Source organism: Oncorhynchus gorbuscha, linkage group LG16 (genome assembly GCF_021184085.1).
Source record: "Oncorhynchus gorbuscha isolate QuinsamMale2020 ecotype Even-year linkage group LG16, OgorEven_v1.0, whole genome shotgun sequence".
Taxonomy (NCBI): domain Eukaryota; kingdom Metazoa; phylum Chordata; class Actinopteri; order Salmoniformes; family Salmonidae; genus Oncorhynchus; species Oncorhynchus gorbuscha.
The window spans coordinates 40,690,656-40,707,883 of record NC_060188.1 but is presented as its reverse complement, the minus strand read 5'-3'; the positions used below and the strand labels follow the sequence as shown (position 1 = coordinate 40,707,883).

The 17,228-nt window shown below is 45.0% G+C and overlaps 1 protein-coding gene across 3 annotated transcripts in view; it reads left to right on the top strand.

Moving 5' to 3' along the window:
• The first annotated feature begins 896 nt into the window (after window positions 1-896).
• The window catches only part of LOC123999143 (rho GTPase-activating protein 26-like), a 125,189-nt gene continuing 108,857 nt past the window's right edge, over window positions 897-17,228 (top strand). For 2 of the 3 annotated variants that reach the window (XM_046304597.1, XM_046304596.1), the window contains exon 1: window positions 897-1,591. In XM_046304597.1, coding sequence (XP_046160553.1) covers window positions 1,438-1,591 — 154 coding nt within the window. In that variant the 5' untranslated portion in view covers window positions 897-1,437. The remainder of the gene's footprint in view (window positions 1,592-17,228) is intronic. The other variant, XM_046304595.1, reaches the window with a different exon arrangement.

Genomic DNA, 17,228 nt, shown 5'->3' with positions numbered 1-17,228 from the left:
CCAAAATAAGTAATAAACATGCAAGGAAGTGAATGATCCAGAGTCACGTTATTTACAACGAGAGGGCTGGTTGAAGGCTCCTCACAGATGTAAAATGATATGATTCATTCTAGGAGCGAATGGAACACATTGGTAAAGTAGACCCCAAGCAATAAATAATTTTTATCTTATCTTATTTGTAGGCTCAAATCGGTATGAAATCCCTACATTTGCAGATTTTTAGCAGTATTTTCAATTGCAAATTAAAACTGTATGGAAACTGAATAGCCGAATTAGCATTCGTCATGATCGTACTGTGTTGGAGGAAGTTGCACATCTAAATCTGGAGTTGCCAACACAGTAACCACAAACAAGTGTGGACTTGTATCTCCACTGCACTGCTAAAATCTGCGAAATGCGAAATAACTATTTTCCCTGACATGAGGTGATGATTTGTTACATAGATAAACAGCACAGACTCTGTCTAGACTGACACGAACACACACACGCGCGCACACACACACATACACACTATGATTTATAAAGGGGTTATATATCATTTATAAACAAGCCAATGTATTAGTTTCAAACTATAATGAACAGTTAAGGCATTAGTTGAGTTTGTGATTGATTCACGGTCCTATTATTGATAACATTTCGATTCGCAAGTGTAGCAGATTAAATAAAGGCCTGTGATGTGTGGATTTACCCAGGCCTAACACTTGCTCACTAAATGGGCTCGTAATTTAAACAGTTTAAGATTAAACAACAATTTGTCGCTTTGCTAATCCGAGCCTGATCAGGTTGATGTAACCCCCCCAGATAAATTCCCCTTTCTGAAGTGACTTCGATGCGTTCTTGACCAGCCAGCCCTTTCTTTACGCACCCATCTCCTGCAAAATGTAGTGCAGTCATTGGTAGTGTGGCTTGCCTCCTCGGACCGTTTTGGAACTCAGCAATACTATTGGTCTACAGCCGCATCCATCATAAGATTATCTGTTTCGGGGTAGGTTGGTACGGACGCCAAAGCTTGAGAGAAAAGGACTGCAATTTAATCGCCCAGTCGAAGAATCCGCAACTATTACCGTGTCTCGTCGTTTCACTTACTTCCCCTTTTCATCACTAATATGATGTTATCATGAGGAATGCACAGAAGGTTTACCTGGGATTTTTGACAGCCAAGAACTGAATATTATTTCAGCACTTCCCTCCCGGACAAGCACAGTTTTTCGCGTGCAGTTTTTTGGTGATGCCGTTTGGATCCTAGGCTAGAAGAAGCCAGATCCACGTTTGCCCGCCTGCATGTTGTCAGAAAGGTTATTGGGTGTGTAATGTAATGTAGCCAGGTACCTGAATATTGCTCTCTGTGTTCTACTACCTTCTTATAATTGGATTGCACATCATAAGTCAAAGATTTCTTCATCCTCCGACCTCGGATACTGTGGACTGGGAGGAAACATGGGACTGCCTGCTCTGGAGTTTAGTGACTGCTATCTGGACAGTCCCCAGTTCCGAGACAGATTGAAGTCTCACGAACTGGAACTGGACAAGACCAATAAATTCATCAAAGAGCTGATCAAAGATGGGAAGGCGCTCATCCAAGCACTGAAAAGTAAGATAATCAATTTGCTCTTTGTGGGGGAGAAAGGGAGTGCACACATGACATTAACACAGTTGCAACAATGTAGCACTTTATTGTGACGATTACTGCGCTACTGTGTTCGGCTAAATTACCAAACAATCATGAATGAAGACATTGCCCAATTTATTAGAGACCGATGTGTTAAATCTCTATGATCTTACGTAGTTTACCCAAAATATTTGCACGAACAGCAAAGTGGATTTTAGATTTAAAGTAGCATACGGTGCATTCCGAAAGAACCCCTGACTTTTTACACGTTGTTATGTTACAGCCTTATTCTAAAATTGATAAAATCTTTTTTTCCCTCATTGATCTACACACAATACTCCATAATGACCAAGTGAAATCAGGTTTTTAGAAATGTTTGCAAATGTATTAAAAATATCAGAAATACCTTATTTACATAAGTATTCAGACCCTTTAATATGAGACTCAAAATTGAGCTCAGGTGCCTCCTGCTTCCATTGATCATCCTTGAGATGTTTCTACAACTTGACTGGAGTCCACCTGTGTTAAATTGAATTGATTGGACATGATTTAGAAAGACACACTTGTCTATATAAGGTCCCACAGTTGACAGTGTATGTCAGAGCAGAAACGAAACCATGAGGTTGAAGGAATTGTCTGTAGACCTCTGAGACAGGATTGTGTTGAGGCACAGATATGGCGAAGGGTACCAAAAAATATCTGCAGCATTGAAGGTCCCCAAGAGCACAGTGGCCTCCATCATTCTTAAATAGAAGAGGTTTGGAACCACCAAGACTCTTTCTAGAGCTGGCTGCCAAACTGAGCAATTGGGGGAGAAGGGCCTTGGTCAGGGAGGTGACCAAGAACCCAATGGTCACTCTGACAGAGCTCCAGAGTTCCTCTATGGATATGGTAGAACCTTCCAGAAGTACAACCATTTCTGCAGAAATCCACCAATCAGGCCTTTATGGTAGAGTGGTCAGACGGAAGCCACTCCTCAGTAAAAGGCACATGACAGCCCTCGTGGAGTTTGCCAAAAGGAACCAAAATGACTCTCAGACCATGAGAAAAAAGATTCTCAGGTCTGATGAAACCAAGATTGAACTCTTTGGCCTGAATGCCAAGCATCACATCTGGAGGATACCTGGCACCATCCCTATGATGACGCATGGTGGTGGCAGCATCAGCATCATGCTGTGAGGATGTTTTTCTGAGGCAGGGACTGGAAAACTAATAGGATTGAGGATTGAGGGAAAGATGAACGGAGCAAAGTACAGAGAGATTCTTGATGAAAACCTGCTCCAGAGCGCTCAGGACCTCAGATGGAGGTTCACCTTCCAACAGGACAATGACACTAACATGCTGATCAGACCTGTCTGCGTGCGCCATCACGCTCATTTTGATTTTGTCCACCCACACCTGACGCGATCAGGACACGCAGGTTGAAATATCAAAACTCTCAACCAATTATATTCATTTGGGGACAGGTCGATAAGCAAACATTTATGGCAATTTAGTTAGCTAGCTTGCTGTTGCTAGCTAATTTGTCCAGGGATATAAACATTGGATTGTTATTTTACCTGAATTGCACAAGGTCCTCTACTCCGACAATTAATCCACAAATAAAAGGGTAAAACGGTTTGTTTACTAGTAATCTATAATCCTTAAGGTTTCTTCTTCTTCTTTGGACCTTATATGGCAGTTGGCAACCAACTTTTAAGGTGCATTACCACTACCGACTCGACTGGAGTGTGGACCTCAGTTAATCTTTCAATCACCCACGTGGGTATATGCTCCTAAAAGCCAATGAGGAGATGGGAGAGTCGGGACTTGCAGAGCATTAAGCATCACAAATAAAACCACATTCTATTTTAGAGCCGGTCCACACAGACACGCGTGAGCAATGATGAGAGTGTGAGTCCAATCTCGCAACCTTACAGTTAACTAGTCCAACGCTCTAACGACCTGCCTCTCTCTCATTGCACTCCACAAGGAGACTGCCTGTTACGCGAATGCAGTAAGCCAAGGTAAATTGCTAGCTAGTATTAAACTTATCTTATAAAAAACAATCAATCATAATCACTAGTTAACTACACATGGTTGATGATATTACTAGATATTATCTAGCGTGTCCTGCGTTGCATATAATCTGACTGAGCATAGAAGCATACAAATATCTAAGTATCAGAAGCAGGCACGTAAAAATGAATTCAAACAGCACTTTAGTGCGTTTTGCCAGCAGCTCTTCGTTGTGCGTCAAGCATTGCACTGTTTATGACTTCTAGCCTATCAACTCCTGAGATGGGGCTGGTGTAACCGAAGTGAAATGGCTAGCTAGTTAGCGCGCGCTAATAGCGTTTCAAACGTCACTCGCTCTGAGCCTTCTAGTAGTTATTCCCCTTGCTCTGCATGGGTAACGCTGCTTCGAGGGTGGCTGTTGTTGTTGTGTTGCTGGTTCGAGCCCAGGGAGGTGCGAGGAGAGGGACGGAAGCTATACTGTTACACTGGCAATACTAAAGTGCCCATAAGAACATCTAATAGTCAAAGGTTAATGAAATACAAATGGTTTAGAGGGAAATAGCCCTATAATTCCTATAATAACTACAACCTAAAACTTCTACTGGAGGTCGACCTCTAGTAAGCACACAGCCAAGACAACGCAGGAGTGGCTTCTGGACAAGGCTCTGAATGCCCTTAAGTGGCCCAGCCAGAGCTTGGACATGAACCCGATCGAACATCTCTGGTGAGACCTGAAAATAGCTGTGCGGCAACGCTCCCCATCCAACCTGACAGAGAGGATCTGCAGAGAAGAATGGGAGAAACTCCCCAAATACAGGTGTGCCAAGCTTGTAGCGTCACACCCAAGAAGACTTGATGCCCTCTTCCAAAGGTGCTTCAACAAAGTACTGAGTAAAGGCTCTGAATACTTATAAAAATGAGATATTTTAGTTAAAATTTAAAAAAAAATCTGTTTTTGCTTTGTCATTATGGGGAATTGTGTATAGATTGATGAGGGGGAAAAACTATTAAAGTCCATTTTAGAATATGGTTGTATGGTAACAAAATGTGGAAAAAGTCAATGGGTCTGAATACTTTCCGAATTGGGTGTTTGTTTTATTTTATTTTACCTTTAATTAACTAGGCAAGTCAATGACGGCCTACCGAATGCATTGTGTATTGTGTATATATAAAGTGTGTATGGTAATGTGAAACGTTTCCTGCAGAATACGGTTGTAAGATGAAGGACTTAGTCATTAAACATCATCAGTCAGTGTCGGTTCAGACAGAGGGGAGTAGAACACTGCGTGAGTTGACAGGTGCTTGCTGGTCAAATCCCAGAGTTGGGATTTGGAACAATCTACAGTATCAAGCTTCAAACAAAAGTCCCATGTTCACAAGTCACCAGGCAGCTAGTGTGAAGTACAAGAGCTAGTCTTTACATTTAGCTACTCTTGCCTCATACAGTAACACACTGTTACCACACTACTATACATTACCTAAAGTTTCCACTCCACTCTAACTCATGATAGATGTTCAGAACCGGCCAATAAACTCCACGCTCTTCTGTACAGTCCACTTTCAGCTAACATTCACAGTCTGGACAGCTTTTGTCTATCAGGGACATCTAGAAATCAAACAGAATGACCCGTATTGACCCTAGTCCCAGGTCAGAGGGGAACTGGGGTTAGGGATCGTCAACTATTGTAGCTACTGCTGGTTGTGTAGCCGCAGACACCACAGGCCATATAAAATGTGTTTTAATTGCATATTACATGGGAATAATGTAAGCCTATGTTACAGTTTTCACATTATTTTGAAGCGCTCTGCTTTAGTGAGAATTGAATCCAGAATCAACTTGTCAATCCTTGTTCTGGTTGCTAGCGGTGATTGCACAACAAGAAGAACATGTTTGTTACCTCTAACATGCTTGTCACTACTCACCACAAGAGAAAGTAAACCATATGTTACACCTGGGGAGTGACTTTAGGCTACTATTCAACCCCCTGTCACATCTGAAATATCAGTGTCATTTACCGCCTCCCCATCCTGTTGGCTGGAGTGTGGTTCCTGTGGGCCAGGCCTACAGTCAGTCACAGACTTCACAGAGCACCAACACCAGCTGTAGTCCACAACCAGCCAGCCTCTGGTGCAATATGGATGTTCTGTAAGCAAAGGGCAACCTGTCATTAGGGATCCAGGTGAAACGTCTTAAACCTGACCTTAAACATGACATTTCGTGAATCACTCAAATGAAACCAAATTAGGGTTTACCGGCGCTGTTCTGCGGATGGGAAGGCTACATATTTTGACATTAAATGTTGCCTGTTTTGAGTAAATGGGATAAAATGAAAACCAGGTTTTGTTTGAGTTTGCTTTGTGTAAAAGGAGTTTAACCCCTGCCATTGGTTCACCTACTGCTGTATGTCACTGTCACAATAACATAGCTCGAACACACAGGCGTTTGCAATTTTAGTGTGAGGTCATCATCGTCTAGAATGGCAAAGTTGTCACAGGGGTTTTCTGAGGTGAAAAATGCTTCAGCCCCTTGAGTATTTTTGCATGGCGATGACTGAGAAGCATATATCGATTTCACATTTACATTACATTTAAGTCATTTAGCAGACGCTCTTATCCAGAGCGACTTACAAATTGGTGCATTCACCTTATGACATCCAGTGGGACAGTCACTTAACAATAGTGCATCTAAAACTTAGGGGGGGGGTGGGGTGAGAGGGATTACTTAACCTATCCTAGGTATTCCTTAAAGAGGTGGGGTTTCAGGTGTCTCCGGAAGGTGGTGATTGACTCCGCTGTCCTGGCGTCGTGAGGGAGTTTGTTCCACCATTGGGGGGCCAGGGCAGCGAACAGTTTTGACTGGGCTGAGCGGGAGCTGTACTTCCTCAGTGGTAGGGAGGCGAGCAGGCCAGAGGTGGATGAACGCAGTGCCCTTGTTTGGGTGTAGGGCCTGATCAGAGCCTGGAGGTACTGAGGTGCCGTTCCCCTCACAGCTCCGTAGGCAAGCACCATGGTCTTGTAGCGGATGCGAGCTTCAACTGGAAGCCAGTGGAGAGAACGGAGGAGCGGGGTGACGTGAGAGAACTTGGGAAGGTTGAACACCAGACGGGCTGCGGCGTTCTGGATGAGTTGAAGGGGTTTAATGGCACAGGCAGGGAGCCCAGCCAACAGCGAGTTGCAGTAATCCAGACGGGAGATGACAAGTGCCTGGATTAGGACCTGCGCCGCTTCCTGTGTGAGGCAGGGTCGTACTCTGCGGATGTTGTAGAGCATGAACCTACAGGAACGGGCCACCGCCTTGATGTTAGTTGAGAACGACAGGGTGTTGTCCAGGATCACGCCAAGGTTCTTGGCGCTCTGGGAGGAGGACACAATGGAGTTGTCAACCGTGATGGCGAGATCATGGAACGGGCAGTCCTTCCCCGGGAGGAAGAGCAGCTCCGTCTTGCCGAGTTCAGCTTGAGGTGGTGATCCGTCATCCACACTGATATGTCTGCCAGACATGCAGAGATGCGATTCGCCACCTGGTCATCAGAAGGGGGAAAGGAGAAGATTAATTGTGTGTCGTCTGCATAGCAATGATAAGAGAGACCATGTGAGGTTATGACAGAGCCAAGTGACTTGGTGTATAGCGAGAATAGGAGAGGGCCAAGAACAGAGCCCTGGGGACACCAGTGGTGAGAGCGCGTGGTGAGGAGACAGATTCTCGCCACGCCACCTGGTAGGAGCGACCTGTCAGGTAGGACGCAATCCAAGCGTGGGCCGCGCCGGAGATGCCCAACTCGGAGAGGGTGGAGAGGAGGATCTGATGGTTCACAGTATCGAAGGCAGCCGATAGATCTAGAAGGATGAGAGCAGAGGAGAGAGAGTTAGCTTTAGCAGTGCGGAGCGCCTCCGTGATACAGAGGAGAGCAGTCTCAGTTGAATGACTAGTCTTGAAACCTGACTGATTTGGATCAAGAAGGTCATTCAGAGAGAGATAGCGGGAGAGCTGGCCAAGGACAGCACGTTCAAGAGTTTTGGAGAGAAAAGAAAGAAGGGATACTGGTCTGTAATTGTTGACATCGGAGGGATCGAGTGTAGGTTTTTTCAGAAGGGGTGCAACTCTCGCTCTCTTGAAGACGGAAGGGACGTAGCCAACGGTCAGGGATGAGTTGATGAGCGAGGTGAGGTAAGGGAGAAGGTCTCCGGAAATGGTCTGGAGAAGAGAGGAGGGGATAGGGTCAAGCGGGCAGGTTGTTGGGCGGCCGGCCGTCACAAGACGCGAGATTTCATCTGGAGAGAGAGGGAGAAAGAGGTCAGAGCACAGGGTAGGGCAGTGTGAGCAGAACCAGCAGTGTCGTTTGACTTAGCAAACGAGGATCGGATGTCGTCGACCTTCTTTTCAAAATGGTTGACGAAGTCATCTGCAGAGAGGGAGGAGGGGGGGGAGGGGGCGGAGGATTCAGGAGGGAGGAGAAGGTGGCAAAGAGCTTCCTAGGGTTAGAGGCAGCAGCTTGGAATTTAGCGTGGTAGAAAGTGGCTTTAGCAGCAGAGACAGAGGAGGAAAATGTAGAGAGGAGGGAGTGAAAGGATGCCAGGTCCGCAGGGAGGCGAGTTTTCCTCCATTTCCGCTCGGCTGCCCGGAGCCCTGTTCTGTGAGCTCGCAATGAGTCATCGAGCCACGGAGCGGGAGGGGAGGACCGAGCCGGCCTGGAGGATAGGGGACATAGAGAGTCAAGGGATGCAGAGAGGGAGGAGAGGAGGGTTGAGGAGGCAGAATCAGGAGATAGGTGGGAGAAGGTTTGAGCGGAGGGAAGAGATGATAGGATGGAAGAGGAGAGAGTAGCGGGGGAGAGAGAGCGAAGGTTGGGACGGCGCGATACCATCCGAGTAGGGGCAGTGTGGGAGGTGTTGGATGAGAGCGAGAGGGAAAAGGATACAAGGCAGTGGTCGGAGACTTGGAGGGAGTTGCAATGAGGTTAGTGGAAGAACAGCATCTAGTAAAGATGAGGTCGAGCGTATTGCCTGCCTTGTGAGTAGGGGGGAAGGTGAGAGGGTGAGGTCAAAAGAGGAGAGGAGTGGAAAGAAGGAGGCAGAGAGGAAAGAGTCAAAGGTAGACGTGGGGAGGTTAAAGTCGCCCAGAACTGTGAGAGGTGAGCCGTCCTCAGGAAAGGAGCTTATCAAGGCATCAAGCTCATTGATGAACTCTCCGAGGGAACCTGGAGGGCGATAAATGATAAGGATGTTAAGCTTGAAAGGGCTAGTAACTGTGACAGCATGGAATTCAAAGGAGGCGATAGACAGATGGGTAAGGGAGAAAGAGAGAATGACCACTTGGGAGAGATGAGGATCCCGGTGCCACCACCCCGCTGACCAGACGCTCTCGGGGTGTGCGAGAACACGTGGGCGGACGAAGAGAGAGCAGTAGGAGTAGCAGTGTTGTCTGTGGTGATCCATGTTTCCGTCAGGGCCAAGAAGTCGAGGGACTGGAGGGAGGCATGGGCTGAGATGAACTCTGCCTTGTTGACCGCAGATTGGCAGTTCCAGAGGCTACCGGAGACCTGGAACTCCACGTGGGTCGTGCGCGCTGGGACCACCAGAGTAGGGTGGCCGCGGCCACGCGGTGAGGAGCGTTTGTATGGTCTGTGCAGAGAGGAGAGAACAGGGATAAACCGACACATAGTTGACAGGCTACAGAAGAGGCTACGCTAATGCAAAGGAGATTGGAATGACAAGTGGACTACACGTCTCGAATGTTCAGAAAGTTAAGCTACGTAGCAAGAATCTTATTGACTAAAATGATTAAAATGATACAGTACTGCTGAAGTAGGCTAGCTGGCAGTGGCTGCGTTGTTGACACTACACTAATCAAGTCGTTCCGTTGAGTGTAATAGTTTCTGCAGTGTTGCTATTCGGGGGCTAGCAGGCTAGCTAGCAGTGTTGTTTACGTTACGTTGCGTTAAAAGAACGACAATAGATGGCTAGCGAACCTAGAAAATCGCTCTAGACTACACAATTATCTTTGATACAAAGACGGCTATGTAGCTAGCTAAGTAGCTAGCTACGATCAAACAAATCAAACCGTTGATTTCCACACGGTTTAAAATCATTTAACAACAGACACAGCATTTCAGCGAGGAGAGGTGATATGAATGTCTCCTGTTGCAGGTTTTTATGGACTGTCTTCTAAAGGAGTCTTTCGTGAGTGTGAATCCAAGGCCTATGAAACATGAGTTTCCATGTATTCTGTCCTCCAGTGGGTTGATGAAATGACACCAGATGGAGAATTAGGGAGTATGCCTGAGTTTCCCCCTCAGAAACTCAGCAGGCTGTATCTCATAGTTAACTGTTTATATTTTTCCACCTTACATAAGATGATGTCCTCTCACACTTTCGACGACTGGTATTATTAGGATCAGATGACCACATGATACATTTTTAGGATATTGTACTTACATAGTTATTGTAGTTACATAGTTATTACTGCACTATTTGCTGTAGGTAGGTGTTACCTTTCTCACCTACACACTCTGTCCCACAAGGACGTACTTACGCTTGGTTCCTAATGGAACCCTATTCCCTATGTAGTGCACTACAGGTCCTATGGGACCTGGTCAAAAGTAGTGCACTGTAATAGGGGATAGGGTGCCAGTGTTTGTTTAGTTGACGCTGTTGTGAAGAGAATGCAGCTAAGAGGAAGTGAAATGGTCCCTGCATTCTTTCACGTAGCCATTAAACATCTAGGTTCAGCTATAGAAACAGGCCCCTATAAACAGAGGCTCTACACAGTCTACTCCACTATGTTCCCCTGTAGAAGCATCTCCAACCCTCTGAGAAGCAGAGTGAGAATCCCCAGGACAGAAGTTCGGCCTACCTCAAGAGCACTCTGCTTGGAGGTCCCCCAGCGTGCTTTATGAGTGGTGATGATAGAGCTGGTAAAATTACTATCTCTCTACTGTGGTGATGGATGAACCCAATGCAGCCACACAATGTGACTGTGACTAATATACACACACTACACACACTGCCCAGGGAGTCTCTTTCTCTGTAGGCCCTTTCAGAGATGTGTGTGTGTATGTGTGCGTGTGCGTGTGTATGTGTGCGTGTGCGTGTGTGAGTGGGGGGCTCTTGCCAGAGTCACACTATCCCAGTCTGCCTGCGGGAAGGAGAGAGGAGTGGGTGGTGACATGAGGAGTGTGTGTGTGTGTGTGGGGGGGGGGGGTCATGAGGAGTGGGGAGGTGTCATGAGGAATGAGGGGTGTTGTGAGGAGTGGGGGGTGTTGTGAGGAGTGGGGGTGTTGTGAGGAGTGGGGGTGTTGTGAGGAGTGGGGGTGTTGTGAGGGGGTGTAATGAGGAGTGGGGGATGTAGTGAGGAGTGGGGGGTGTTGTGAGGGGGTGTAGTGAGGAGTGGGGGGTGTTGTGAGTAGTGGGGGTGTCGTGAGGAGTGGGGGGTGTCGCTAGGAGTGGGGGGTGTCGTGAAGAATGGGGGGTGTCGTGAGGAGTGGGGGTGTCATTGCGTCTCAGGGCATTCTACTGAATGCATCAAATGGGAACAAAGGACAAGAAATATGTGCGTGCACGTATGTGAGTGCAAGTGTGTGAGATAGGGGGAGAAATGGCGGCGTTGGGGGTTGGCATGGGTGGTATTCCTTAAGCAATGACGTAAAGGCGGGGAAATTAGGGCACCCACACCATACAGCTCCGTCTATTATTGCCATTTCTTTGTCAGGGATGCTTCTCTGAGCCCTGAACCTACAGTGGCAGAGCTGCACTTATCACGTATGCTCAGACGGTCCAATCATGTGTTTGGGTTATTTTGGCTTTCTACCAAGATGAGCTAACACAATCCAGGTGGACACAGAGTTGGTAAATATTTGAACTTTAGAAGCTTCATTTAGTTACATGCTTCATAATTGCACAGTCATTCAGCCACTCAGCAGTTTGTGTTCAGGCATATTCCGTCATGTGTTTCCACTCACAAAGACGTGAAACGTATTTCCATGGTATGCACCAGTCGAATTCTCTCTATAGGCTATATACATATAAATGTATGCACATGTTGGTTGTTTTTTTTCACCACATTCCGCTTGCTGTTAATTTTTCTACAGGGTAGTGTTACAGAAATTGTAAACCATTAGCCTGCCCTGCAAACCTCCTGCCATGAATTCAGGCCTATTTCGTTTTGTGCAGGTGGACCCCTTCCAAAGCGGCCTTCACATAAATGTTGTGAGTGAAGCGTAGCTGGCCTCTCTCTATGTGCAGGAGAGCAGAAGTGCTGGAGGCACTATTGATGACCCAATGGCAATGTCAGTAGGGGATACACTTAAAGAGGACATATGAAGAGAGCGAAAGAGAGAGGATGAAAGGCAAAAAGAAAAGGGGAATTGAAAACCATTAAGGCCTGTTTGGTCCTTTTTAGAAACATGAACATTTTCCATCTGGCGAAAGTATGCACAGAGGCTATGGTTTCTGAGCTGGCCTCCACTCTGGCCTCCTAACCGGGAAAGAGGAAGTGGGTTTTACACATACGGCGTGGAGTTTATTTTCAGGGCTCCCACTCTTGAAATAGGCCATTTCTAATGGCCTTTAGTTACATACAGAGCTCTGTGGATTCTTCACATAGTTTCTTCACACAAACACACACATGCAGTTGAAGTCGGACGTTTACATACATTGAAGCAACATCTCAAGACATCAGTCAGGAAGTTAAAGCTTGGTCGCAAATGGGTCTTCCAAATTGACAATGGCCCCAAGGATAGTTCCACAGTTGTGGCAAAATTGCTTAAGGACAACAAAGTCAAGGTATTGGAGTGGCCACCACAAAGCCCTGACCTCCATCCTATAGAAAATCTGTGGGCAGAACTGAAAAAGTGTGTGCGAGCAAGGAGACCTACAAACCTGACTCATTTACACCAGCTCTGTCAGGAGGAATGGGCCAAAACTCACCCAACTTATTGTGGGAAGCTTGAGGAAGGCTACCCGAATCGTTTGACCCAAGTTAAACAATTTAAAGACAATGCTACCAAATATGAATTCAGTGTATGTACACTTCTTACCCACCGGGAATGTGATGAAAGAAATAAAAGCTGAAATAAATCATTCTCTCTACTATTATTCTGACATTTAACATTCTTATTATAAAGTGGTGATGCTAACTGACCCAAAACAGGGACTTTTTACTAGGATTACATTTCAGGAATTGTGAAAAACTTAAATGTAGTTTAAATGTATTTAGCTAAGGTGTATGTAAACTTCTGACTTAAACTGTAGACATTGGCTACACTGAATCATTCTCGCCCTAGCAAACCACTATCCTGGTTCTAGTCCTCCTTCAGCATTATGGCCTCTTACAGTAAGTCTGCTTTGAAAAATAGAACCCTTACTGGACCAATAGAGAAAGACACGAGTGTGTGTTGTCACGGATCCCTCTGGAACTTTCATTGCGCACACCTGGCTCCTATTCCCACTGATTGTATTTGTATATATGTGCCGTTTGTTCACCATGGTGCTGTCGATTATTGTTATTATGTCCGTTGGTGCATGTCAGTGCCTGTGCTGTGTGTTTTTGTCACATGAGTTAAGGCTGGAGAGACAAATTAGGTACGGGGAGTAAAACATTTAATAAAGAACGGACAAGGAACAAGACAGGAACAGCGTCAGCACACAAGAAAACAAGACACAAAACAATCCATGTAGAAGTGGGGAACAGAGCTGGGAACTGACAAATATAGGGGAGGTAATAACAGGTGATGAGTGAGTTCAGGTGAGTTCAATATCACTGATGTGCTTGACGAGGGAAGGCAGGTGTGCGTAATGAATGACACGAGTGCGTGATGCAGGGCAGCCTGGCACGCTCAATCGCCAGTGGGGGGTGGGGGCGGCAGCAGACGTGACAGTTTTGGCCTTCCGTGCCCTTGTGGATTGCGCAGATGATTACAGGTCTTGTCTCGTGTGATAGTCATTATGCGCTAGGTTTATTTATTCGAGGTACTCCTTGCTCTTTTGTTTGGGTTTCAACCCTGTGTTTTTGTTACGTGTTTGTTTAGTCTTCTTTACAAGGCACGCCGTAATTTGGGGCTTAATAAAAACTCCTATTACGCACTTCTGCGCCTGTCTCCCGAATTCATTCGTACCAACGTGACAGAATAATTGACCATCGAGAGACACAGCGGGAATGGCCCATCTGATGCAGCGACTGGTCCGTCGCTGTCATGCACGTCGATCCAGAGCATCCCAAACATGCTCAATGGGTGACATGTCTGGTGAGTATGTAGGTCATGGAAGAACTGGGACATTTTCAGCTTCCAGGAATTGTGTACAGATCCTTGCGACATGAGGACGTGCATTATTATGAATGGTATGACAATGGGCCTCAGTATCTTGTCCCTGTATCTCTGTGCATTCCAATTGCCATCGATAAAATGCAATTGTGTTCGTTGTCCGTAGCTTACAGCAAAAATTATATGTTTGTGCATATGGAACATTTCTGGGATCTTGAAACATGTGACCAACACTATAAATGTTGTGTTTATATTTTTGTTCAGTATAGATGTACTGTGTTGCGTCCAGTTGTTGTGACACCAAGGGTAGGCAAGGGTCATTCAGAGGACTCTCCATAACATAAGCTGTGCTTTGTGTAATTTGGGTGTTTCTGCACTTTGTGCTTTGATACACATTGATTGGATCTGCTGACTTCCAACATTCTTTTTCTGTTGAAACATCATAAAAGACTGGGGGAATAGAACAGTGCAAGTCAGGAACAGGAAAGTTCTGAAGGAGGAAGGCCTGTTTACAATCTCCTGGATGTTATCTGATGGACAATGTGTGGTCAATAAAGAAGGAAGAAGGTTAAGATCTGAAACAGAACACATGGTTCAATCTGAATAGGTAGCAGTAAAGTATACTTGGTTTAGCCACTTTAAAAGGCATTGCAATTGTTGTTTTGACGTTTAGAACCAACCAAAATGGTTGTTACAACCTTATAATAGTCTAATGAATTGAATTGGCAACTACCCTTGTTATTTCACTGTTCCATCTAATCTACTGTATGTATGGTGATCAGGCTGCCCCACCTCTGGCTCTCTGTCACCACGCACGCATGCGCACACGCACACACACACACAGCCTACTGTATAGTCATCATCAGGCTGTTCTACCTCTGGCTGTTTCAGGGATGTTTATTGTAAGAGTTGCTCTGAGGTATGACGTGGTGTAGGGCCTATGAAATACATTCACATTTATTTTGCCTGATTTTGTTTAGTTTTTTTCCCCGAAATTCCATTTTCTTAGTTGTTTTACCAGGTTTCTGTTTTTTCAGGTTTTCGCTCTAAAAATCACACTTTGTTAACGGTAAAACAACCAAATGGAATGCTCTAAGTCCAGAACAATGTGTAAACCACATCAAGAGACAATTTTTTAGGTCTGGCAAAAATGGAAGACATTTCAATTTTGGGCTAACATCCCTTTAATGCAAGTGCACATCAGGAAGAGACAATTGTTTGGTTCAAGGGATTCCTTGGCATTTTGGCAATGAGGCCATTTTACCATTCATCTAACTCTGGGGAAGTAGATAAAGGGCATCATTGCCAAAATCACGAAGTATCCCTTTAAGTGGCGTTGCTGTAGGGCTCATGTGATTGAAGAGCTTGCAAAACAGAGCTTGCAAACTTGGTTTGATGAAAATAATCTTCATATTATTATGCCAGGTAGGCTACTTTGTAGTCACAATTTAATTGAGAAGGTTTTTAGGAAAGGCTTTCCATCTCCATCAAAAGAAAGTGATCATTTGCATTATCGCTAACGGCTACACACATTATAGACATAAGCAAGCACCGCACACATATACACAGACAGGGGCATTCCTGTGCCATTTCAGAATGTCACTGATGCATTTTCTTCATGTCTTATATTCAGTGTCGGTAATACCGGCTGTTCTAGCTGGCTAGCTAAATGCTAAACGAGCGCATTGCCAACATTTTATACGGTCTCTGAACTAAAGGATTTGCAGGACAGATATCCCAGCTCAAAGTTATACAAGTAACAAAATGCTACTCACAGTTTTCCGAACGCACAAAACATATATTAGACAGCTAGGCTCTTGATTCATGAGGGGATTCTCTGCTGTTACCAAGCGAACCTTGATTTTGGAAGAAGATATCCACTTAGCTAGATAGCTAAGTAGCTATTAAATTAGCAAACCAAATGCACAACTGCAGAGCATTTAGCACATTTTCGATAGTTAACTTAACAGTTATAAGATATCTAGCTGGCAAACATTTAGTTGTGAATTCCATACTGTAACTAGATCACCTGGCGCATGCTGCACGACAGTGCTGCACGGCACGACAGTGCTGCACGGCACGACAGTGCTGCACGGCACGACAGTGCTGCACGATAGTGCTGCACGACAGTGCTTGCACGGCACGACAGTGCTGCACGACAGTGCTGCACGACAGTGCTGCACGACACACTCACAAGGCTCCAGTCACTTGTCGTTGTGTGCTTGTAAACAAACACCATGTGACAGGGGACTACTGGTAAGCTTCATAATGAACAATTACAGTGGCTTGCGAAAGTATTCACCCCCCTTGGCATTTTTTTCCCTATTTTGTTGCCTTACAACCTGGAATAAAATTGATTTAAAAAAAAAGACATTTTAATGTTTTCCCTTAAACCACTTGAGTGTTGCTTTAACAGTATGCTTGGGGTCATTGTCCTGCTGGAAGGTGAACCTCCGTCCCAGTCTCAAATCTCTGGAAGACTGAAACAGGTTTCCCTCAAGAATTTCCCTGTATTTTGCGCCACCCATTGTTGGACAAATTATGATAATGCCATGTTAATGTAAGAGCTGATTGAAAAGACCGCCTGAAATGTCAGCCTGTTTTGGTGGAATGGAGTTTTGGCCTGCCTGGTGACATCACCAGGTGGGACATTGGTTAATAAACCAATACGAAAGCGAGTTCCAAACCTCTCCGTCAATAACAGCTAGTTTTCAGTTTTCCCTCTCCACTCAGACCACTTCCAGGCAGCCCTAGCAGAATTCTTGCTTGAGAATTTGCTCCTTGCTAAGATGCTATTTTTTGATAATTTTTGACAATTTTAATTGAAAATAATCACAGTAAGGTACTTCATTGTTACCCAGAAATGATTTAATATTGAGATAAAAAGGGCTTTATTGGACCGTCAAAAGGTATTAGAAATACATCAAAACACAATAATATTGAAGTAAAAACCCCTGCCAACTAATATCAATACTTACTTATATTTAGTTTTTGATAAATTATTTGCCTGTAATATGTTTAAGAAACATTGCCTTGTGCCTTGTAATTCCATTACCAAAAACCCACATACAGTATCTTAAAGATATTTTCTAATTTCTCTCCCTCATGAGGAGGGAGGCAAATGAAAGTTCACATAACTAACAAGTAAAGGAAGACATTCCAAATAGTTTTTACTGAAAAATCTGTAACAGAATGACTGCTACTGAATTGGCTACGATGTGAAATCATATTATTCACAAACCACTGTTGGGTCACTTGCTCATTTCTGTATAGTACAGATCAGGGGCCTATGGAATCATTCTATTACCTTCATTCTGTTACCGGGTGTTAATCCACTTCACATACAATATCCAAAATCGTAT